The sequence below is a fragment of the Microcebus murinus genome, chromosome 9, assembly GCF_040939455.1.
Source record: "Microcebus murinus isolate Inina chromosome 9, M.murinus_Inina_mat1.0, whole genome shotgun sequence".
NCBI classification, from domain to species: Eukaryota; Metazoa; Chordata; class Mammalia; order Primates; family Cheirogaleidae; genus Microcebus; species Microcebus murinus.
The window spans coordinates 48400419-48424318 of NC_134112.1; the positions used below are offsets into that span (position 1 = coordinate 48400419).

A 23900-nucleotide genomic window follows, 5' to 3' on the forward strand; every position below is an offset into this window, starting at 1 on the left:
AACAATCCATCATTTTTCTTTAATATTTTATAAAAAGTATGAATAGCTATATATAAAGGCTCTATTAATTCCAAATAATTTCTAATAATTTAAAAGTAGCATCAAAGAATTTTTTTCAAGTTCATTAACTTGCTATTATTTTGTAAAAATAAAATAAAGTTAAAAATTTATGTGATGAACTCATTTGGGTAGAAAATATGTACATAAAAATTTCTATAAGAACATAAATTATTAACAGTGGTTTTCTATGGGAAGGACTGGGAGCCCTAATGCAAAAAGAAAGGGAGTTTTATCTTTCACTTTACATGCTTCTGTATTGTTTGAATTTTTTTTCAATGAACATGTACATTTTATAATAAAAGTCATTTAAAGAGAAAACATTCAATTTGTATTTTTGAAATACTCAGGCAGAAATTTAGGAATTGCAATCTCTTATAAATTATCACATCACATTGATGACTGATAATTTTATTTATTGTTACAGAGACATGGTCTTACTCTGCTGCTGAGGCTGGAGTGCAGTGGCGCGATCACAGCTCACTATAACCTCAAACTCCTGGCCTCAAGAGATCCGTCCACCTCAGTCTCCCAAGTAGCTATGATTATACGCATTTGCCACCACACCCAGCTAATTTATTTTTATTTTTAAATTTTTTTGTAGAGACAGGGTCTCATTATGTTGCCTAAGCCAATCTCCAACTCCTGACCTCAAGCAATCTTCTGGCCTCAGCCTCCGAAAGTGCTAGGATTACAGGCATGAGGTACCATGTCCAGCCAATATTATTTAAGATTTATTCCTATGTATTCTCTTTGCTAAAATATGAAAATGGAAAATGAAATAGACTAGGACACAAGACGACGAAACTTATAGATCAGTTTCCTCTAGTGTAGTAAAAATGCTTAGGAAAGAAAAATTTTCCAAAAGTTCAAATCATAAACATCCATCTGCTGATTTCTGTGAATTATCATCAGCAATCTTTATTACTAACATATGTTCAAATTTAGAGTTTTGAGGTTTTCCAGAAAAGAGAGCTATTATATATTTAGTGCAACGAGGTACATAATAGACTCAAAAACAAACCAATGGCCTAGTTGCTGATTCTAATAATCTGAGGAATCTTATTTAATTTTTAAATATGATCTCAATAAGGACATGATAAGTAAAAGAATATCAGAGAATATTATATATTATAGGTGGATTGATTATAAACTTGTAAAATGTGACTTTTTTCTTTTACTATTGATATTCTTACCTATAAAACAAAAAACTTAAAAAGGTAATACTAAAAAGTGTCCATGAAAAAAGCGTTCAAATGAACACAATCCCAATACTATTTTTAACTGACACAGAAAAATTATATATATTTATGTACATACACCTTGTTTTGAAATTTATATTATATACATTGTGGAATGGCTCAACTGAGCTAATTAACATATGCATTACCTCATATACTTATTTTTTGTGGTAAGAACACCTAAAATCTACTTAGTGATTTTCAAAATATTATACATTGTTGTTATTAACTATAGTCACCATGCTGTATAGTTGATCTCTTGAACTTACTCCTATCTAAGTCAAATTTTGTATCCTTTACCCAACATCTCCTCAAACCCAGACACCCTGGTAGCCACAATTCTACACTCTGCTTCTAAGAGCTCAATTTTTAAGATTCCACATATAAGTGAAATCATGCAGTATTTGTCTTTCTGTGCCTAGCTTGTTTAACTTAACATAACGTCCTCCAGGTTTATCCATGTTGTCACAAATGACAAGATTTCCTTTTTTTTAAGGGCTAAACAATATTCCATTAATCTTATTTTTAATAGGCTTAAATTATATCCATTCTGGAACTAGCAATAGTCTGCTTTGACAGTGGCTCACTATAAGATGCTATATTGGAAATCCGTAAATTAAGCAACTGTTTCTTATGATATGCCTCATTTTCCTGGTTGGCATGTTCATCCAGTGATCTTCTTATATAATTCTTTAATTCTTCAATTCCTTCTCCAGTAAGTGCAGATATGGGGATGATATGTTGGAACTCCATAGTCCTCTCTGGAATCATGTTTTTGTCAAATAAATGCAAAAAATCTGAAACAACACAAAGCTAAGCTGATTATCTTTGAAAGTTAGTCAAAATTGTGTTAGAGGTTTCATCTGTGAGGCAAGGAACCAAAAACTTAGCATTTATAATTTCCTTTTCCCCTTCTCTCTCTAATAAGCTCTCAGAACCTTTGGATTTTACTAGTGACAGTGGTAAGGTTCTTGGCACATGATAGGTACATAGTAAATATTTGTTGGACGAATATATTTTAAACCAAACTGAGTATAAGTAGAAGATGAATCACAAAAACAATTTACTTACAGTAGTAATAAATTTGGGAGGGGGGGTCAATAAAGTGAGGCAACATATATTCTTTGAAAGAAACTTTCTGTAAAAATAAACACATCATTTATATTTGGCCTCAGTACACAGGAAACCTTTAACTTCCCCAAAATATAGGCTTATCATCACTGATGCTAAGATTTATACTAAAATTCAAGAGGGAGTACGGGGAGTTCAAGGGAAGATCATTTCAGATGAGTCCAATCTAACACCCCACAGGGGCTAAGAGCTGTTATATTACTCTTTCCTCTTTCCTGCTACCATGGCAATGGAAAGGGGGCACAGCATAGTGACTGGATGGGTTAACTGATATGAACTAGAAAAGCTGGACTGAAAGAGATCAAACAAGACAGCATGGAGCTTGCTTTCTGAGATTCATAAAGCCCCCGAGAAAGTCCAGAGATGCTAACTCAGGAAATATCACTGAAAGGCCTACATTTTGTTTTATGCTAGTCTAGAGAATAGTTTAAAAATCTTAAGTTACCCTCATTTCTGGTACTTCCTCTGAAAATTCCCCTCTTTGCAAGACAAGCTAGCAAACAAAACTAATGACCTTATGAAGCAAATGACATTAAGGAATGCAGTCTAACAATTTGACAGTATCAGAGAATATTTACATCCAAAGGGTAACTTATTAAGCCCACACATCTCCAACATGTAAATTACACAGGAAAAATTTTTTGAGGAGAAAGAAACTTATGGTATCATCTGTAAGTACTAGAGTATACTATAATCTATTTTCCCCAATTGTTATCCAAGGATAAAAACATAAGACAAATTAGTACTATTGAAAAACATGTTAGCCAGTTACTCTGCACCCTACTTTTCCTCATTTGTGCATGAGGTCCTCTACTAACTCTGAAAAATGAAAGGATCATCGCCATAGGATAGAGGGTGCTCGCAAAGGTCAATATTCAAAACTCTTTAAGTCCTTTTATACAAAGTGGTCCATAAAGGAAATTTCAGACAAACACATTCTTTTGGACTAATAGCATCTATTTTTCTTGTCACGAATACATAGGAAAACTCAAGTTCTTTTTAGAAAACAAATACTCAGAGACCTATAGAATTGGTGTTGAAAAGAAGCATACCTCTTTAGAACTAGTAGCTCTGTTTTTAAATTTATAGTGTATCATACTAGGGGAATGAAGTTCTACAGTTTGTGAAGTATGTTAATTAAAGCAAATGAATTCAAAGGTAGATGCTGACTTTTTCCTCCTTTTATCAAAATCTTATATACTCTTCAAGGGCCCAATTTAAGTTTTTACTTCTTCATGAAGGCTGGCTTTTTCAGTTCAAATTAATCTTTCTTTTGTCTCCTCGAACTCACTGTCCATATCACACATTCTAGAACTTAATTATTATTATTATTTTTTTTTTGAGGCAGAGACTTGCTCTGTTGCCTAGACTGGAGTGCAGTGGTGTGATCATTGCTCACCGCACCTTCAAACTCTTGGACCCAAATGATCCTCATGCCTCAGCTTTCTAAGTAGCTGCGACTACAGGTGCACGCCACTATGTCTAGCTTATTTATTTTAGAGATGGGGTCTCACTGTATTGCCCAGGCTGGTCTTGAACTCCTAGCCTCAAGTGATCCTCCTGCCTCAGCCTCCCAAAGTGCTGGGATTACAGGTGTGGGCCACCACACCTGGCCATGGAACTTGAAAATTATGTTATAATGTTATTTAAACATTTGATATGGTATGTATTCTTTCTTCAAATATATGTCATTTTTAATAGTACAAACTGTCAGTTTTCTATTCCATTGATTATAAAACTTAGCATTCTCTGCACATATTCATTAAATTAGAATTAAATAAATGAATGAGTTTACCCTTAGGATTCTGAAGCTGGTTCACCAATTCATGGAATTTGTCTTGGGCATCTGGCAAGTCCATTTTATTAACTGCCAGGAGAGCAGGTTTTGTCTGAAGTTCTTCTTTGTACAACTCCAACTCCTTTAAATCAAAAGAGAAAAACCAAATAATTTTATAAAACTATCTGTATAAATTATGCATTTGGTAATATCTTTCTTTAATGGCTGGGTAGTCTAAAGTCCACTCACATTACTGAAATGCAATACATCCCAATAAGCACAGAACAAAGGAAATTCAGAAAATGCTTCTTTTTAGGCCATATGTTAACATATTTTAGGTTATATGACATCCTAGAGACACGTGATCTTGTGTCCAGAGAAAAATACATGTAACTGAACTTCACGCAGATAAAATTCAGAGATCAATAATAAAAATTTAATGTTATACCTATAGCATTTGTGGAAAAAATAAATGTACTGAGAAGTAAATCTTTGTGACCTTGGATTAGGCAATGGTTTCTTAGATATGACACCAAAAGCACAAGCAAAAGAACAGACAATGAGACTTAGTCAAAATTAAAAATTTGGGGTTGTTTTGCTATTGAGTTGTTTTGGTTCCTGAAATATTTTAGATAGTAACCCTTTATCAGATGTATGGTCTACAAATATTTTTTTCCCATTCCATAGGGTGTCTCTTCACTCTGTTGATTTTTTGTGCAAAACCTTTTTAGTTTGATGCAACCCTATTTGTTTACTTTCACTTTTGTCACCTATGCTTTTGGGGTTATGTCTAAAAAAAATCACTGCCCAGACTAACATCAAGAAACCTTTTCCCTATGTTTTCTTTCTAGTAGTTTTATAGTTTCAAGTCTTATGTTTACGTTTTTAATCCATTTTGAGTTGACTTTCGTATATGGGACAGGATAAGGGTCAAAGTTCATTCTTTTACACAGAATGTTTTCCCAACCATTTTTTTAAAGAAATTGTCCTTTCCCCATTATGTCTGCTTGGCAACTTTGTCAAAGATTAGTTGGTTGTAAATGTCTGTATTTATTTGTGAGCTTTGTATTTTGTTCCATTGGTCTATATGCCTGTTTTTATGCCAGTATCATGCTGTTTTGATTACTACAACTTTGTAGACAGTCTCAAAATCAGGCAGTGTGAAGTCTCCAGCTGTGTACTTTTTGTTCAACACTGCTTTGGCTATTCAACTCTTCTGTGGTTCAAAATGAATTGTAGAAATATAAAACCATATTGTTTTTCTATTTCTGTGAAAAATGTCATTGGAATTTTGATAGGGACTGTGCTGAACCTGTATACTGCTTTGGGCAGTATGAATCCAGTCTAAAAGCAGGGCAAGGACCTGAATAGATGTATCTTCAAAAGAAGACAAGACATGCAAATGGCCAACAGGTATAAGAAAAAATTCTCGACATCATTCGTCATCAGGGAAATGCAAATTAAAACCACAATAAAATATCACCTCACACCTATTAGATGGCTATTATGAAAAAGAAAAAAAGATAAGTGCTAGAGAGGATATGGAGAAAAAGGAACCCTTGAACACTGTTGGTGGGAATGTAATTATCAGAGCCATTATGGAAAATAGTATGAAGGTTTCCTCAAAAAATTAATAGAACTACCACATGATCCAGCAATCCCACTTCTGGGTATATGTCCAGAGGAAATGAAATCAGTGTGTCGAAGAGGTATCTGTACTCCCATGTACACTGCAGCGTTTATTAATAATAGCCAAGATATAGAATCAATCTACGAGTTCGTCGATGGATGAATGAATACAGACAATGTGATATTTATACACACATACTTATGCACAGCCTTTACAAAGAGGAAGATCTTGTCATTATGTCATCCCTTGTCATTATGATAACAGGGATGGGCCTGGAGGACATTAAGCTAAGTGAAATGAGCCAGGCACAGAAAAACAAATACTGTGCAATCTCACTTTTATGTGGAATCTAAAAGAGTTGAACTCATAGAAGCAGAAAGCAGAATGGTGGTTGCTAGGGGCTTGAAAGAGGCTGCTGGTCAAGGGAAACAAAGTTTTGGTTAGACAGGATAAATAAGTTCTTGAGATCTATGGTATAGTATAATGAATCTAATTAATAATAACATATTATATGCTTAAAACTTGCTGAAAGAATAGCCATCTTAAATGTTCTCATCACAAAAAAAAATATGTGACGGATAATGTTAGTTGATTTAATCATTTCACAATATATACATGTATCAAAACATTACTTGTACACTTTAAATATATACAATTTTTATCTGTTCATAAAAATTGACAAACTTTTATACCTTAATAAAATGGGAAAATAAACAAATAAAAGTTTTGTGCCTTAAAGGATACCATAAAGAAAGTGAAAAGACAACTTACAGAAGGAGATAAAATATTTTCAAATCATGTATCTGATAAGGGACATAATTATATCCAAAAATACAAAAAACTCTTACAACTCAACTAAAAAGAGAAATAATGCACTTAAAAAATGGGCAAAGAATCTGAACAGACATTTCTCCAAAGGTGTGCAAATGGCTAATAAGCAAATGAAAAGATGCTCAGCATCATTAATTATAAGAGAAATAAAAACCATAATGAAATACCACTGCACTCCCCCTGGGATGGGTAAAATAAAAACGAAAGAGGAGTGTTGGCATTCATGTGGAAAAACTGAAACCGTTATACATTGCTGGTAGGATTGTAAAATGGTACAATGGTACAGCCAAATTGGAACAGTTTGCAGCTCCTCAAAATATTAAACAGAGAGTTACCAAATGATCCAGCAATTCCAATCCTAGGTATGTATCCAAGAGAAATGAAAACATATGTCTGCACAAAAACCTGTACATAAATGTTCATAGCAGCATTACTCATTATAGAAAAAATGTGACAAATGAAACAGGATCTACAAAGTCCTGAAAGTCAGCAACATCATAGTGTATGAGAGAGAAATCATATAGCTAAAATGCAGCATATAAGGGAAAGGGCTAAGAGAAGGGCTACTAAGCAAGGGCCAGACTTGCCAGAGCTCATACACGATGTCCAGGTTTGACTTTAACCTAACAAGAATGGGGACCATCAAAATGTTTTAAACAGGGAACAAATATCAGCTTGGTTCTTTTACAGAGATCACTCCAGCTGCCATATAAAAAATACACTAGAAAAAAGTAAGAATGGAAACAGAGAATACCAGAAAGGAGCAGATTCAGCATTACAGTGAGAGGGGCTGATGATTATAACAGTGCAGAGTGAGACGAGTGGATGGATTTCAGAGATATAAAACTGACAGGACTTAATGTAGGTGGTGAGAAGAAAGAATCAAGACCACCACCAAGTTCTAGAAGTCACAGAGTTAAAAAAACAAAAAACAAAAAACAGTTCAGTTTTATACATATGAAGTTTGAGTGGCTAAAAGGAAATCCAATCAAAGATGTCCAATAGGCATCTGGTCTAATCACGTAAAATAACGTATACAAAACCTAAGATCACCAAAAGAACTGGGTATCAGATACAGATATGGTAGCCATTGGGATATTACTAGTAACTGAAGCAACAGGAATAGGTAAGATTGCTCAACAGGTTTAGGATGGGACTCTGAATGATGTTACTTAAAGGATGAACAGAAAAGAACCTAAGAAGTAGACTGAGAAACAGTCTAAGAAGTAGAAATAAAACCAGGAGATATGGTTCATTAAGCTAAGATCGAGAATGTTTCAAGAAGAAACAGACAATGTACCAAAGTTGAAGCAAGATAAAGTCCGAGAAGTAAATATTAATAACATATAGCTGGAAGCCCAAGGAAGGTTTTATCCATTGCAATAGTTTGAGGAGCAAGTGAAAACTGAAGAACTACAGACAGCAAATTTAAATAATTCTTTAATTGATATTCAAAGCTTTAAAAAGTAAGGTGGGGGCCAGGCGCTGTGGCTCACGCCTGTAATCCTAGCTCTTGGGAGGCCGAGGCGGGCGGATTGCTCAAGGTCAGGAGTTCAAAACCAGCCTGAGCAAGAGCGAGACCCCGTCTCTACTATAAATAGAAAGAAATTAATTGGCCAACTGATATATATATAAAAAATTAGCCGGGCATGGTGGCGCATGCCTGTAGTCCCAGCTACTCGGGAGGCTGAGGCAGAAGGATCACTCAAGCCCAGGAGTTTGAGGTTGCTGTGAGCTAGGCTGACGCCACGGCACTCACTCTAGCCTAGACAACAAAGTGAGACTCTGTCTCAAAAAAAAAAAATAAAATAAAATAAAAAGTAAGGTGGGGTATTTATTCTAAATATGTCATTCCATATAGTCCCTTATGCCTACATATTAGACCAGATACAGAACACAGTATAACAGAAAACCTACTTTTGTAAGCAGGATTATGGTTTCAAAAGCAGTTCTGTATTTAGTTTGAGAAGAAAGCTGAAATCCACCAATATCAACCTAAAAAAGGAAAGAGAGTCTTTAACATAGGAACAACTATACATTTTTATGTTTTGAAATATTTCACTCTCTCAAATTAAATATAATTTCTCAATCTACACTGGCAATTTAGCAATTCAAAATAAATAACAGAAATTGAGGTTCAAGGTAAAACATTATTATGGTAAAACGACAGTCACTAATAAAATGAAAAACTACTATGGACAAGAAAGTTTATACCAATTATAGACAAATCTCACCTATAATTCTAGCACCATCAATGAGGTATGTAAGAGACACTATATAATACAGTAGTATCTTGGAAATATTAAGGAATTAAGTCTTGACAAGTATGGCCAAACTTACATCTGATACAGTAAACAATACCATTTCCATTCCCATATCATAACAGACTTAGGATAGTAACATAAGCTACTACTCTATCTTCAAATCTTATTAAAAATTTCTAGGAAAACTCAACTCATTGACTTTCACATTCATTTGAACATCACATGTATATGACTTACAACAAAAAGAAGTTGTCTAGTTCTTTCTATATGCTTCAGGAATTTGTGGCCCATTCCTTTGTTCATATGTGCTCCTTCTATTAAACCTGGAAGATCAGCTACTGATATCTAATACAAAATTAAATGGTTTGATGAAAAAGAAAAATATATGAAAACCTCAAGTTTAATTACATACAAAAATTTTCATATTCAAATATAAACAGTTCCTAATTTATCATTACCAATGCACCTTTGAAAAGCCAAGATATCTTTATAGGATTTTAATACCTATAAAATCCTTTGTCATCAGATATTAAAGTCTCATTTTTACTTATTATTAATCTAACAATCTATGAATTTAGGGATGAGTTTAACATTTACTAATCACATAAACTTATAATTTCATAAATTGTATTGTTCAATATGAACTTTTCATAGAATTTCAACTTTCACAATCTGAATTTGTAGATGTTTATAAGGATATTAGTTCAGCAGACATTTACTAAATATAGCTCTATAGTTTTAAATTCAATTTGTAATTGTTTATTTGACACCATTGTTCCTTTTTTGTTCACAATGCCAGCAGAATTATCAACCATTAGTACAAAGTGAAAAATACAGTGTTCCTATACTCCTTTCAGAGATGACAAGAATTATTAACCATCATTCTACACTTGTGCTTTTCAAACCTCACTGTGCATCATAATCACCTAGGGAACTTTTAGAAACTACAGATGCCCAGGCCCTATTCCAGAGGTTTGCCTTCAAATCTCTAGGCCCAGTCGTCATTTATCATTGTTGTTCTTGAACCACCCAGGCAAATTCTGAGGTGTAGTAATGGATGAGAAGTAGTGCTCAACACTCACTGCCCAGTGTAGATAAAGAATTCAGTCTTAAAGGAAGTTGTACCTACATGACAAAACAATGCACACGACAGAGATTCTGAAATTTCTTTCAGAGGTTCTCTACTGATTTCCCTTAACAATTAACAATGTTTAATTCTTATTATAAACAATGATTTATAAACAATATTTTCTTTTCCTCTACTGTTCCCTATATATTATCTTGTATTTAACTATTTAACATAATTGAGTTTTTTATTTTTTACTATTATATTACTATTATAAATGAACACAAATTTTATGCCTTTTGAATTACATTATAGGATTATATGAATCTACATTGACACGTCATTATATCCCAAAGTGCATACGTTACATTATGGTTCATTCTTGATGTTGTACATTCTATGGGGCTTTTCCCCCCAAAATATTAAGGGGGTACAAATGTTTTAGGTTACATGGATCACTTTTGTAATGCTTGAGTCCAGCTAAAGGTGTGTCCATCACCCAAATAATGTTCAGAGTACCTGTTAGGTAGGTTTTTGTCCCTCCCTTCCTCCCCTCTCCCCATGATTGATTTCCACTGAGTTTTACTTCCCTCTATACACATGTGTGCTCACTAGTTAGTTCCAATTTAATAGTGAGTAATTCTATGGGTTTTAAGAAATGCATTATCCACTATTATAGTATCATAACAGGATGGTTTCACTGCCCTAAAATTCTCTGTGCTCTGCTTCTTCACCTCTCCTTCCTCACTAACCCTGGCAATCACTGATCTTTTTGCTATCTACATGGCTTTGCTTTTTCCAGAAGATCGTATAGTTAGAATCATACACTATGTAGCCTTTTCAGATTGGCTTCTTTCACTCAGTAATATGTATTTAACTCTTTGCACTCGTTTGCTTTTTTCTCGATTCCTTTATTCTACTCAGGATTTAATTTTTTAAATACTCCAGATTTTATGAAGGGTGGCAGAATAAAAAACTGGAGTTTCTTTTCATACAAACTTATTTATTTGGATTTTTTTATATTTCAAATTATTGATATATTCAAAGAGTAATTTTAATCTCTCTAATTTTTGCTAACCATGTCGAGTCACACTCGACATCCGAGTGCAAAGGGTTAAGGTTCCATGCCTTTTCATGACTTGATAGCCCAGTTCTCTTTAGAGTTAAATAATATTCCACTGTCTAAATGTACCACAGTATATCCATTCACCTACCAAAGTTGGTAATTATAAATGAAGGTGTCATAAGCATCCATATTGAGGCTTTTGTGTGGACATAACTTTTCAACTCATTTGGGAAATACTTAGGAGCACAACTATTAGATTGTATGTTATATATTTAAAAATTTTTTTATTTAGTTGTTATTTTAATTATTAATATGCAGAAGATCTATAGTTCTTATCAAGGAAAAGTAAATTTAAATAGCTAGATGAGACGAAAATCCCACTAAAATTTTTTTTTTAAAACAAGAAAGTTGGAATAAAATCATTTCCATGAACTTTAGAAAGTGATTTTAGGAAATGAAAATCAATAATCCAATATAGTAGTAAAAGGACTTGCAATGAGAAGAAACAGATTAAGGAGATAAAGACGACATGATATAGCAATAAACTGAACCTACTCTTTGGAAGAAGAAATTAAGTTCTTATACAGTATTTTACTATGATAGTGCTCAGAATTATTTTGACCAGTTTCACTTATCATAAACAAAATCTTATCACAATTTTTCCCTCTAACATCATAGAAACAGGCAAATACAAAGTCCAAGTACCAAAACCAAGTACATTCTCTTGTAATCAAATGCTCTACTTCAAAAATACCCACCTGTTTGAAATCATCGTACATAATCTTTCCAAGTTCAGGCTTCAATGTTGTAACTAAAAGGAAAAGTAACAATAAATTAAGGCTAGAATAAAGACTAGTACTCTCAAAATTGTCTTAGCATTACACATAGAATGAACGATATTTCTTTTCTGTTAACAGTTTAATTCATATTTTGTTGTAACTTGTTGAAATGGAAACTATGATTATCCTTGCTATTTATTTTAGTAATTAATTAGTAAGTCTCAATTTTTCTCTCCTGTACTTCAAGGTACATGGTAAGAAAGTTTTGGGAAGTGGGGCTCAGAATTTAGGTTTCTATTACTGGGTTTGTAGATAAAATTTTCTAGTCCTTTCTTATTAAGTTATCCTTAAGCTTCACCAATCCTAAACTAGCCTCTTTTCTATGATTTTTTGCTTCTCCTCCTTTTTCCTTCTCAAGTCACGTGTATTAAAATAAATGCTGGCCATGTAATTTACAGCAATTAGTACAAAATTAACTCTACTTCATCAGTCTAATTTTAGAATGGCTTAATCTTATTTTCCAGGTTTATGTCATTCTGTGTCTTTTTGTTTAATGATGGTAGAGATACCATCATATTCACTTACTACTCTTACTCTAAGTTTCTATTATGTCTCATTTAGTTACTACAATAATTGATTTCTCAGATCCTTTTATGTCCCATATCAATCAATTTTTTATATTATAGGCAGATCTTTTTAAAAGCAAGTCTAGGCCAGGCACGGTGGCTCACACCTGTAACCCTAGCACTCTGGGAGGCTGAGGCAGGAGGAATGCTTGAGCTCAGGAGTTCGAGACCAGCCTGAGCAAGAGTGAGACTCTGTCTCTACTAAATATAGAAAAATTAGCCAGTCATGGTGGCATACGTCTGTAGTCCCAGATACCCGGCAGGCTGAGGCAGGAGGATCACTTGATCCTAGGAGTTTGAGGTTGCTGTGAGCTAGGCTGATGCCATGGCACTCTAGCCCAGGCAAGAGAGTAAGGCTCTGTCTCAAAAAAAAAAAAAAAAAAAAGCAAATCTAATAATTTTATCCCTTGCTTAAAGGCTTCCAATTGCGTTTAAGATAGAAAGATTAAATACAGCCTAAAAGGTCTGTGTGATATGGTATCTACCTACATCTCTAGTCTAATTTCAATTCCTCTTTCTCTTACTTCATATCTCTAGACACACAAATCTATGCCCTGCCACCACTAACTAAGCCTTTGTGTATATGCTATTTCCTCTGATTAAAAGACCCTTCACCTCCCTCCCTTTCACTAATTAGCTCATAATTATTCTTCATGTCTCAGTGCAAGCATCACACCTCCTCAAGGAAATTTAAAGCAGTCACCTACACTCTTTCTTAGAATCCTTTTATATTCTCTTTATTTATTAGTATACATATACTTTCCCCTGCTAGTCTGTAAGCTCAATAAAAATCAGAACAGCAGCTGTTTCTGCTTACCAGTCTTTGTAACCCCACAACATAATGTGGTTCCTAGAAACAAATATTTTCTAAATGAATGAAAGTATTCTCTCAGCCTTCCCAGTACTTGACAAAGAGTAGGTGGCTCATAAAATTCTAATTAAACCAAATAAATGATTATGCAACAGAGAAATAAATTAAATGCAATAAAGTAAGTGTCTAACAAGGACAAGAAACTTTCCTGAGGGGTTTAGAGGTTTCAAAGATTAATGGAAAACGCATGCATTTTATCTGCCAAGTTTTAAAACTAAGGCTATCCTCAGAGTTGTCATTTTATTCATACTCAGAGGAAATATTAGTCTTTAAAAAGTTTACCTCCACACATTAAAACATACCATCAAATTATACTTACATGCATAATCTGCAATTGCAGGTTTTGCGTGAGAAACTCGACTTAGCAAAGAGGATTTTCCAGCATTTGGGAATCTGAAATGAGAAAATAAAAATGCACATTACAGCAAATACCAATATTATTAATACTTGCTTATTTCTGGATTCCTAAGAATTCAAGTAGACTCCTCTCAAGTAACTAGAACTACAGGCGCATGCCACCATGCCCACCTAGATAATTTTTTAAAAACTTTTTTTGTAGAGATGAGATCTTGCTATGTTGCCCAGGCTGGTCTCAAACTCCTGTCCTCAAGTGATTCTCTCACCTTGGCTTCCCAAAGTGCTGTGATCACAGGCATGAGCCAGCTCACCTGGTCAATTTTTTTTTTTTTTAAAGAATTATTTACAGTTGATTGGCCTGCTTTTTAAACCAGGGTTTAAATATAAGGTGTACACCTTTCAATGGTAAAGTATAATTTATTTGACTAATTTCCTACTGATAGACATTTAGGTTGTCTCTAATTTTTCACTATTATAACTGCAAAAAATATGTATACAGCTATAATGACATATATTGTTAATAGTCATTTCTGAGTGGTGGGACTAATACACAACTATTTTTTCTTTCTGTAAATAAACATGTATTATTTAACTTTTTCCTAAAAACTTTAAACAAACTTTAAACAATGCAGTGACTATCCTTAAACTTCTGTATACACCTTTGATCTCTTTCTTGGGATAAATTTCTAGATAAGCAAATTGTGAAGTAAAATATATTCTCACATTAAAGGCTTTCGATTTCATTGCTAAATTTCCCTTAGGAAAGTTCTACCATGTATGAAAGTAAGTACTAGGAATGGAGGTCATTTAAAAGATTCTTTCCTAAAACTCATTAACATATTTTCATTAAACTTATCCAATAAATATTTATCAAGCACTGACTTTGTATAAGGCAACATACTAAGCATCAGAAATACAGTAATGAGCCAAGTGTGATCTATGCCTCCTTAAGAGCTTCCTTAAGTTTGACAAACTTTCATTTGGAATAATAATGTAACATTTTGCAAATATTACTTTTGAATTCTATTAAAATTTATAAGCTCTTTTAATAATTTTCCTCATAAAAAAATCTTTCTGCAATGAATTTAAAATGTAATTATGTGAGATTTCTTAATGACTCATTTCTCCTGGAACATACATTATTTTCTCATATCCTGTTTCACCCAGCCTCTTGTAACTTTTGAAAAGCAAATTCCAATATTTTTCTCCAAGATTACTACTAGTTGGACTTGCTTATTTATTTCTAATATCCTCACATTTTCATAATTATTAAGCACATAAAAAAGCAAGCAACTATTTCCAAGAAGATCAAAGTATTAGTAGAAAGAAGATGCTAATGGCTGAAGAACAGATATTTGAGATTTTTCTTGAAAAGTACTTAATTAAAATTTTAGAGGCTGAAATCCAACCTATGCAAAGATAAGATCTGACAACAGTAGTACAAGTGTATTAGTTAAATGATAATTTTCTTCTATGGTTCAGTCTATTCCCCAAACCAGCTACAAGGTTATCTACTTATGCTATATTCACAGAAGGAACTTTTCACAAATGGTTGCCTAATTAAAAGCAATAGAATACATATGTTAAACATTCTACCTAAGAATTTTTAAATTTTTTTCTCCCATTCTCTTTCAATATGCTTAAGAATCTTGATGCTTTTATCTCTGGTTGTAATTTCAAACCTACTTCTGAAGATCCTAGTACTTCATGCAGTCAGCAGTAAGTTTACAACACAAGGATGATGATGGTAGCAGCTGCAATTAACTGAGCACTCATAAATGCAAAGCATGTGTTCTGTTGTATATCTTACCCACCAACATTTTAACGTAAGCACTATCTCCATCCACTATTTTTAAAAATTTTTTAATTATTATTTGGCCAATTAATTTCTTTCTATGTTTAGTAGAGATGAGGTCGTCTTCTTGCTCAGGCTGGTTTGGAACTCCTGACCTTGAGCAATCCACTCACCTCAGCCTCCCAGAGTGCTAGGATTACAGGCATGAGCCACCACGCCTGGCCTCCATCCATTATTAAAGATGAGAAAACAAAGACGACCAGGTAGCCAGCCTCCAGAGGATTTGATATCCTAATCCAAATAGTTCATTGTCTTGTTCTTGTCTGACTTTGACAGCATATTGCCAAAGTACATACACAATGCACAAATTACATAAACTAGAAATAATTCTGGCCCCAAATTACTATGTACATTTATTTTCTATTCATAGACTCTCTCTTTGAAAGTATAATAGTAAAAATATGAATGATACTTACCCTACTAGGCCTACATCAGCTATAAGTTTTAGATCAAGGTGAATTATTCGTCTCTGGCCTTTCAATGGTAAGAAATTTGTAAGTAATTTACCACCAAGACCTCCTTCAGCTACCAAAATTCTATCACCTTCTTTATTGAGTTCTCCTTAAAAAGAGGGAGAGAAATACAGCAAAGATCAATAAGTAGAATAAGTAGCATGATATTTTCCTTCAGAAATACATGCCAGGAAGTTCCAATTTACAAATCCAGAGGGCTAAACAAAAGAATTAAATTTGTATTATAAGGTCTGACCTAGAAAAACACTTAAAAGCAGCTGAAAAGAGACTAGTTATATGTTTTAAAATGAAATACTCTTATATCTTTAAAGTAATCTTAAATCTAGAAGTCAATTTTGAACAACCTTTATGTTTTAAAATGTTCTATTATAAATTAGTTGCTGAAACTGTTAGTATTAAAAAAATTATTCTTAAACTCAAGAGAGAGAAAAGGTGGCACAAGATGGCCAAATAGAAACCTCCAAAGATTGTCCCTCTGCACAAACACAAAATTCAACAACTATCTACACAACGAAGCAACTTCGGTAGAACCAAATATCAGGTGAGTGATCACAGTACCTGATATTAACATTATATCAAGGAAAGAGGCACTGAAGAGAGCAGAAAAGACAGCCTCCCATTGCCTATGCCACCCCTCCCCCATTCCTGGAAGTGCCATGATAGCACACAGAGTGGAGAGAGAAGTGTGTGACCAGCAGAGAGAGACTGAAGTGATTCTGGGACTTTGCATTGGAACTCAGGGACACCCTGTCACAGTGGAACACAGCACAGGGCAGAATTCTGCTGGCGCCCATAGAGGGAGCATTTAGACCAGCCTGGCCAGAGGGAAATCCTCCACCCCAAAACCTTATGTCCAGCTAGCCCCACCACCAGCTGACACAAAGTAGCCTGGGGCATGGAATCAATTTATAAGGCAATCAGGCCACAAAGGATGTAGTCCTTGGGCAATCCTGCAGCTGTGCTGGCTCAGAGCTAGTGCACATAGGGTGCACATGACCCAGTGATACAGGAACAGGGATGGCCAAGCCAGTGCCTGTGTCACCTCTCCACCAACCAACTCCAGGCAGTGCAGCTCAGGAAGTCTTCTGTCACTTGGGGAAAGGAATGGGAAGAGTTCAGAGGACTTTGTTTTACAACTTGTGTGCTAGCTCAGCCGCAGTAAAATAAAGTACCAAGGAGACTCCTGAAGCCCCTGAGTACAGGCCTTAGTTCCTGGACAGCACTTCCAGACCCACTCTGGGCCACAAGGAAACACACTCTCCAGAAGGGAAGTATCCAGTCCTGACAGGATTCGCCATCTGCTAACTAAAGAGCCCTTGAGTTTTGAAGAAACATCGAAAACTAGTCAGACAGCAGTCACTATGAGATTTGGGTGAGACTCAGCTGGCTTCAGGTGTGACCTGCGGTGACCATGAGAAAGTACTCACATCACTCTTCCCACAACTCCAGCAGCCAAGCACAGAGAGTGAGGGAAGAGAGTGAGAGACTTTGCCTAGTATTCCAGGGAATTCTCCCGCATCTTATCCATGTCCACCAAGGTGGTACCACCAGGAATCTGCAACAGTCACAGCATTACTGGGCTTGGGGCACCCCCAGTGCTCCTATGGCTGCAGTGACCAAAGACTCAGATCATAAGACTCAACACCCTTTGAATATCTGGAAAGCCTTCTTAAGAAGGATGGGTTCAAACAAGACCAGACTGCAAAGATTAAAATAAATACCTAACTTTTCAATGCCCAGACATCAACAAACATCCACAAGCATCAAGAATATCCAGGAAAACATGACCTCAACAAATGAACTAAATAAAGTACCAGTGACCAATTCTCCAGAGTAATGGAGATAGGTGACCTTTCAGACAAAGAATTCAAAAGAGCTGTCCTGAAGAAGCTCAGTGAACTTCAAGACAACACAGAGAAGGAAATCAGAAGTCTATCAGAGAAATTTAACAAGAGATTAAAATAATAATAAAAGATCAAGCAGAAGTTCTGGAGCTGAAAAATACAATTGACAAATGGAGAAATGTATCCTAGGCTCTCAACAGCAGAATTAATCAAGCAGAAGAAAGAATTAGTGAGTTTGAAGGCAGGCTAGTTGAAAATACACAGTCAGAAGAGAAAAAAGGAAAAAAAGAATAAAAAAGAATGAAGCATACCTACAAGATCTAGAAAATAACCTCGAAAAGGCAAATCTAAGAGTAATGGCCTTAAAGAGGTAAAGAGAGACTGGTAGAAAGTGTATTCAAAGAAATAATAACAGAGTTTTCCAAATCCACAAAAATATATCAATATTAAGATACAAGAAGGTCACAGAACACCAACCAGATTTACCTCAAGGAAGACTACTTCCAGGCATTTAATAACCAAGCTCCCTAAGGTCATGGATAAAGAAATTGGCATAAGGGAAGAAAAAAGAAACACACACACACACACACACACACACACACACACACAAAGGAGCTCTACTAGCTCTGGCAGTAGACTTCCCAGGGGGAAACCTTTCAGGCCAGGAGACAGTGGCATGACATACACAAAGTGCTGAAGCAAAAAACCCTTAACCCTTCAAACATGACGGAGAAATAAAGACTTTCCCAGACAAACAAAAGCTGAGGAATTTCACCAAGGCCAGACCTGTCCTATAAGAAACGCTAAAAGGAGTTCTTCAATATGAAAGAAAAGGACTTTAAGGAACAGTAAGAAAAAATCTAAAGTTATACAACTCACTGGTAACAGTAAGTACACAAATACAGAAAATTCTTTGCTAGTAACTGTGGTGCATAAACTATATCTTGAATAAGAACCTAGAAGACAAACCTATCAAAAATAACTAAAACAAATTTTTGATAGTATAAAACTATATAAATTAAAATAACAAAAAGTAAAAAAGTGGGGAGAGATGGAATTAAGGTGTAGAATTTGTTAGATTTCTCTTTGCTTGTTTATTTGTAAGCAGAGTTAGTTGTTTTTTGTTTAAAATAATTGGTTATGTTTTTTGCAAGCTTCATGGTAACCTCAAATCAAAAAACTTACAACAGATACACAAAAAGTGAAAAGCAAGAAATTAAAATACACCATCAGAGTAAATCACTTTTAACAAAGACAGAGTAGAATGATGGTTACTAGAGGCTGGGAAGGATAGTGGGGAGGGAGGAATAAAGTGGTGATGGTTAATGGGTGCAAAAATATAGTTAGATAGAATGAATAATATTTGATACCACAACAAAGTGACTATAATCAATAATAAGTGAGGGTATACTTTAAAATAACTGAAAGAGTGGAATTGGAATGTTCCTAACATAAAGAAATGATATGTCTATTTCCTTTCTCTATTAAAAAAAAAAAGAAATGATAAAGGCCTAAGGTGACAAATACCCCAATTACCTCGATTTGATTAATTCACATTATATGCCTGTATGAAAACATCACATGTACCCTATAAATATATACAACAGTTATGCAGCCATAATAATTTAAAAATTGTTTTAAAAACTCAAGATATTCCCCCAAATCCTCAATTTTAGGAAATGTGCACATTTTTACAATCTTAGAAGACAGAGTACACTCACCTATAATTTTACCATTTTCATCAGTTATTGAAACACCTACAGGTACAGGGATTTCATAGTCCTTTCCTTTGGAGCCTTTCAGTGCACTAATCCTACCAAAAAAAGCCAAATGAAAATAAGAAAATCCTCTAAATTAAAGGGTGTATGCTTCAAGCAAATATAATAGTTTACAAAGGAGAGTAGCAATCAACTTTTCTGGCCAATGCAGATATTAAATGGTCAAATACAGTATTAAAGAAAACTAAAAATTTCCCTGTTTATTTGCATTTTAGACTATTATATCTATTAAAATGGTATTAGGTAATGATTTAAGTAATCAAATTAACCAGCAAAAGTCATTTTAACCAATTATGAACTAAGATATTGGACACCTGAACACTGCTACAATACAAACTATTAATAGAAAAAAATAGAAAGCCTACTGAATAACAAAGCTTTTTGAAAAATTCACCTCACATGATAGCACTTAAATTTTAAGAGGCTAATTTGGCTGCTCTCAAACTGCTCATGAGAGAATAAATTGGTATAAACTTCTAACTTAGTAATCCCATATCTGGGAATTTATCAAGAAAATAATTAACCACCAGGTAAAATAATATCTACATAAGAATGATGCATTGGGGCTATAAGAGCAAAAATGTCAACAATAACCTAAGTAGACAAATGACAAACTTTCATTTTCAATACTATAATATTACAGTTATTCTGAATAATTTTCTGACATGGAAAAAAATGTTAAGCAAAAAGAGGTGGTTGTAAAATATTATACTCTCATTTTTGCATCCCAAAATTATATATGCATACACATAATTACATTTGTGTAAACACACAGAAAAGTCTTAGAAAAGTCAAGAAAAGGTTAATCTCTGAGTGGAATAATTATAGGAGACTGACTTTTAATGGTGGTGGGGTGGGGTGGAGTAGTTGTGGTTCATATTTGAGAAAGGTTTCCTAAAGGCTGTCAAGGATAATCTTAAAAGAAAATGGTGGGAATTCACATAATGTTCTATTTCTACGTAAGAAATGCAAAGAGAATACAGATAGACAATGTCAGAAGAAATGGATAATAAGTTTAAAAACTCCATATTCCTTAGGACCAGCCTTTTATGAGTTATTTTAAACTTCTGCTCAGTTACAAATACAAGAAATAATTTACTTCAAATTACCAATTAAGTTTTTATCTTGTAACTTTTTTTCCCCAGGAGGGTTTGATTTTATAGAATTAAAGTTACTCAGTAAGTACTTACCGACTGTTTGCTCCTCCTTCAGCCACAAATCGTTTCTGAGGATATTTATCTTTAAGTTGTTTTAAAGTCATTTTTTTATGGGCTACAATCCAGACATCACCACCTTTTCCACCTTCTCCACCTAAACGAGGATAACCCATTCCACCACTTCCACCTTTGATGAAGAGTCTCACGTTATCAATGAAATTTCCATACTTAAATAAAAAAGAGAGAAACATTTATATATCAAATGTGCTTATCAATTTAGAACTACTTTCTAGTTCTTAGTTCCACTAAAACTTCTTTCAAAAAGAAATCAATAATGGCTTTCTGTATGCCAACTCTAGCACCTTTTCTCAGCTCATCTCCAATGTGACTTCCTTTTCTCATTTGATTATCTCTCAAGACTTTTTTTTTTCCAATTATCAATTATTGTCCCATCTATTCTCATGGTCTCTGACCTTGGCCCTCTCTTCACTCTAGACTTTCTCCCCTGGGTCATCTCAGTTTGTATAAGTTAACTATCATGTAGGTAAGATATTTCCTATGTCCAATATGTTGGACATCTCCACCAGGATGTAGCTTTTAGTATTTTAAAGCAACTGAGAACAGGACCTGTATTTAATTTATATTTGAAACTCCTCTAATATTTAACATGTTCTTAGATATCAGACGAATGAATTAACAGTTGCCTCACAAATGTTAACGTAACAAAACCAAACTTTTCCCCAGGAAAATTTGTCCTTCCAATGTTCTCTCAAATAATGGAACCATGGTTTATCTATTCATTGAGACTGCACAAATGAAATCTTTCAGACTATACATGCTTCTTTCCCTGAAACCCTGCTAACTCTATTTTCTCTTTCCTGTAACATCACCCTAGTACCTAGACCAATAAATGATCTTTCAGTATCTAGTCATTCTTTCCTTAATGTATCCTCCACCTTGTTGCCCATGCTATTTTTCTGAAATGGATCTGATCTCTCTAATCATGCTTCTTCCCTATTCAAAAACCACCCCTGGTTTCGTTTGCTTTTTACTATTTCTCAAATAAAGTCTAAAATTCCTAGTGTTCTATGTATACTCAAAGATTTTAATCTGCCCTTCCAGTATCGTTTTTATTTGTTCAACCCTTCCCATCTCCACTTCCTCTTTGCTCTGTACTACATAACGGACTGCCATGTCTATATGCCACTCTGCTCATGCTTTTCCTCTACTTAAACCATCACATGTTCTTTTCTATCATAAACTAACCCGGATGCCATATTTTCTTATGTCTTTCTTCATTCCTCTAATCAACTCTTACGCTGATTTTGCTGGCTCTCTTGGCAATTTTATTATAGCTCTATTATTATCCTTTTTGAAATTTTATAATGTATTTAGTGTTTACCTTTTCCTTCACTAAATCAAGAACTTCTTGTAGGTACAAAACTTGTGTATTAACCTCCCAGGCTATCAAATTATCTTACAGAATAATTTCCTAAATTCGTAATCTTCACAACTTTAGTCAAATCGGATAGTTACAAGTATCAAAACATCTATTTGAGGATGGTCTCAGTGCAGTGGTAGTTACAACTAATTGATCCCAACCAGTTAAAGAGTCCATTGTTCCTTCTCCACTCCCACTACTTCCCTTAACTAGCCTTAAAAAAATAAAAAAAATTTTAAATTAAAAAAAAGTTTGTTTCAAAAAAAAATGGAAACAGTGACTATTCTGATACACTCTTGAGGAGGGTTTTTAAAGTTCTATTCAATATGTGACACTTTTTTACTGTTCTAGATTCACCACATTCAGAGGTTTAGGAGCCTCACTCAAATGAAATCTTTCACTCTAGTCCTTAGTAGTAAGGTAATGGCCAAAATATAATGCCGGCAGGTTTTCAAAAAACATTACTAGTTGAGGCCCATATAAAGTTGTGTGTTTTTTCTTCTTAATTCGAAGCAGTTGTAAATTTTTACAGCAACGATTCTAAGACCGACAGTACACACAAAAAGACCTAAATTTTCTGCAAGGCATGTCAATTACACATTTTCGTTTTGTGATAGTTTGTAGAAATGATTTTTTTTTTTTTTTTTTGAGACAGAGTCTTGCTCTGTCGCCCTGGGTGGAGTGCCCTTACGTCAGCCTAGCTCACACCAACCTCAAACTCCTGAGCTCAAGCAATCCTCCTGCCTCAAGCCACCCTAGGTAGCTGGGCCTACAGGGATGTGCCACCACGCCTGCTAATTTTTTCTATTTTTAGTAGAGATGGGAGTCTCGCTCTTGCTCAGGCGAGTCTCGAACTCCTGACCTCTAGCTGTCTTCCCGCCTCGGCCTCCCAGAGTGCTGAGATTACAGGCGTGAACCACTGCGCCCGGCCTAGAAAGATTTTAACACTGCACTCGAGAAAAAATATGGACGAACAGGCTCGGATATTATTTAAAAGAAGAAAAAAACACTACAATATTTGAGTCACAGCTGGCAGATATCCCAATTCCTCATGCCTCCCGCACACAATTCCCCTAAAGAACCTCAAACCCTGCCCCCAAATGACGGCCCTAACCACGCCAGGAAGACACCCCCTTGTCACCCTTTATTGGCAAAGCCTGACTCCTGGAGGGGCAGAGAGGACTATGTTAAAACAAAGCAGGAAAAAAAGCCTCTGGAAAGAAAACAGCGGGGAGGGAGAAGAGCGAGGGAGAACGAGAGCCCTCAGTTGGGGCGAAGGGAACCAGGCAGAGGAGGACCAGACACGGACCTTTCTGAACAACACGCGACCGCAATGCACCATGCCTGCGACCGGCCGGGAGCCCCGCGGAAGCTGCACGAACTGAAGTGCGGCGCAGCCTTTTTACGTCACCGCCGGCGGTCGACGCGATTTTTCCACAGCAGGAGCCTGCGGCCCGGCGCATGCGTTGTATATCGTGCGCTGCCGAGGCGACCGTTTCAGGCGCATTGGGGAAGCTCGACACGGTTGCGGCGTAGGTAGGTGACTTATCTTTGGAGGTAAAGCAGAATAAAACGCCGAGATAAAGTCGAGAAGCAGTGCGGCGAGGGACAGTAGAGTGCACAGTGTCTCAGGAATGAACATTTTCAAAGGAATGG

The 23900-nt window shown here is 35.1% G+C and overlaps 1 protein-coding gene across 1 annotated transcript; it reads right to left on the bottom strand.

The window, feature by feature from the left end:
* Window positions 1-23631, bottom strand: GTPBP10 (GTP binding protein 10). Its single transcript, XM_012779593.2, has 10 exons — window positions 23554-23631; window positions 20837-21030; window positions 19590-19681; window positions 15968-16112; window positions 13659-13732; window positions 11822-11874; window positions 9169-9276; window positions 8585-8662; window positions 4225-4348; window positions 1-2095 (listed from the first exon to the last, which is right to left on the bottom strand). Exons 1-10 carry the CDS (start codon window positions 23584-23586, stop codon window positions 1833-1835), a joined length of 1164 nt encoding a protein of 387 aa, XP_012635047.2. The 5' UTR covers window positions 23587-23631; the 3' UTR covers window positions 1-1832.
* Window positions 23632-23900: the final 269 nt, after the last annotated feature.

Bases quoted from the DNA above. Each gene is read 5' to 3' on its own strand.
- GTPBP10 (XM_012779593.2), bottom strand. From the start codon at position 23,586: ATGGTGCATTGCGGTCGCGTGTTGTTCAGAAAG. The intron at 8,663-9,168 runs GTAAGTCATATA...TTCCTTTTTTAG, and splicing joins CTAGACAACTTCTTTTTGTT to GTTGATATTGGTGGATTTCA. The intron at 4,349-8,584 runs GTAGGTTTTCTG...TTTGATTTAAAG, and splicing joins CCATAATCCTGCTTACAAAA to GAGTTGGAGTTGTACAAAGA.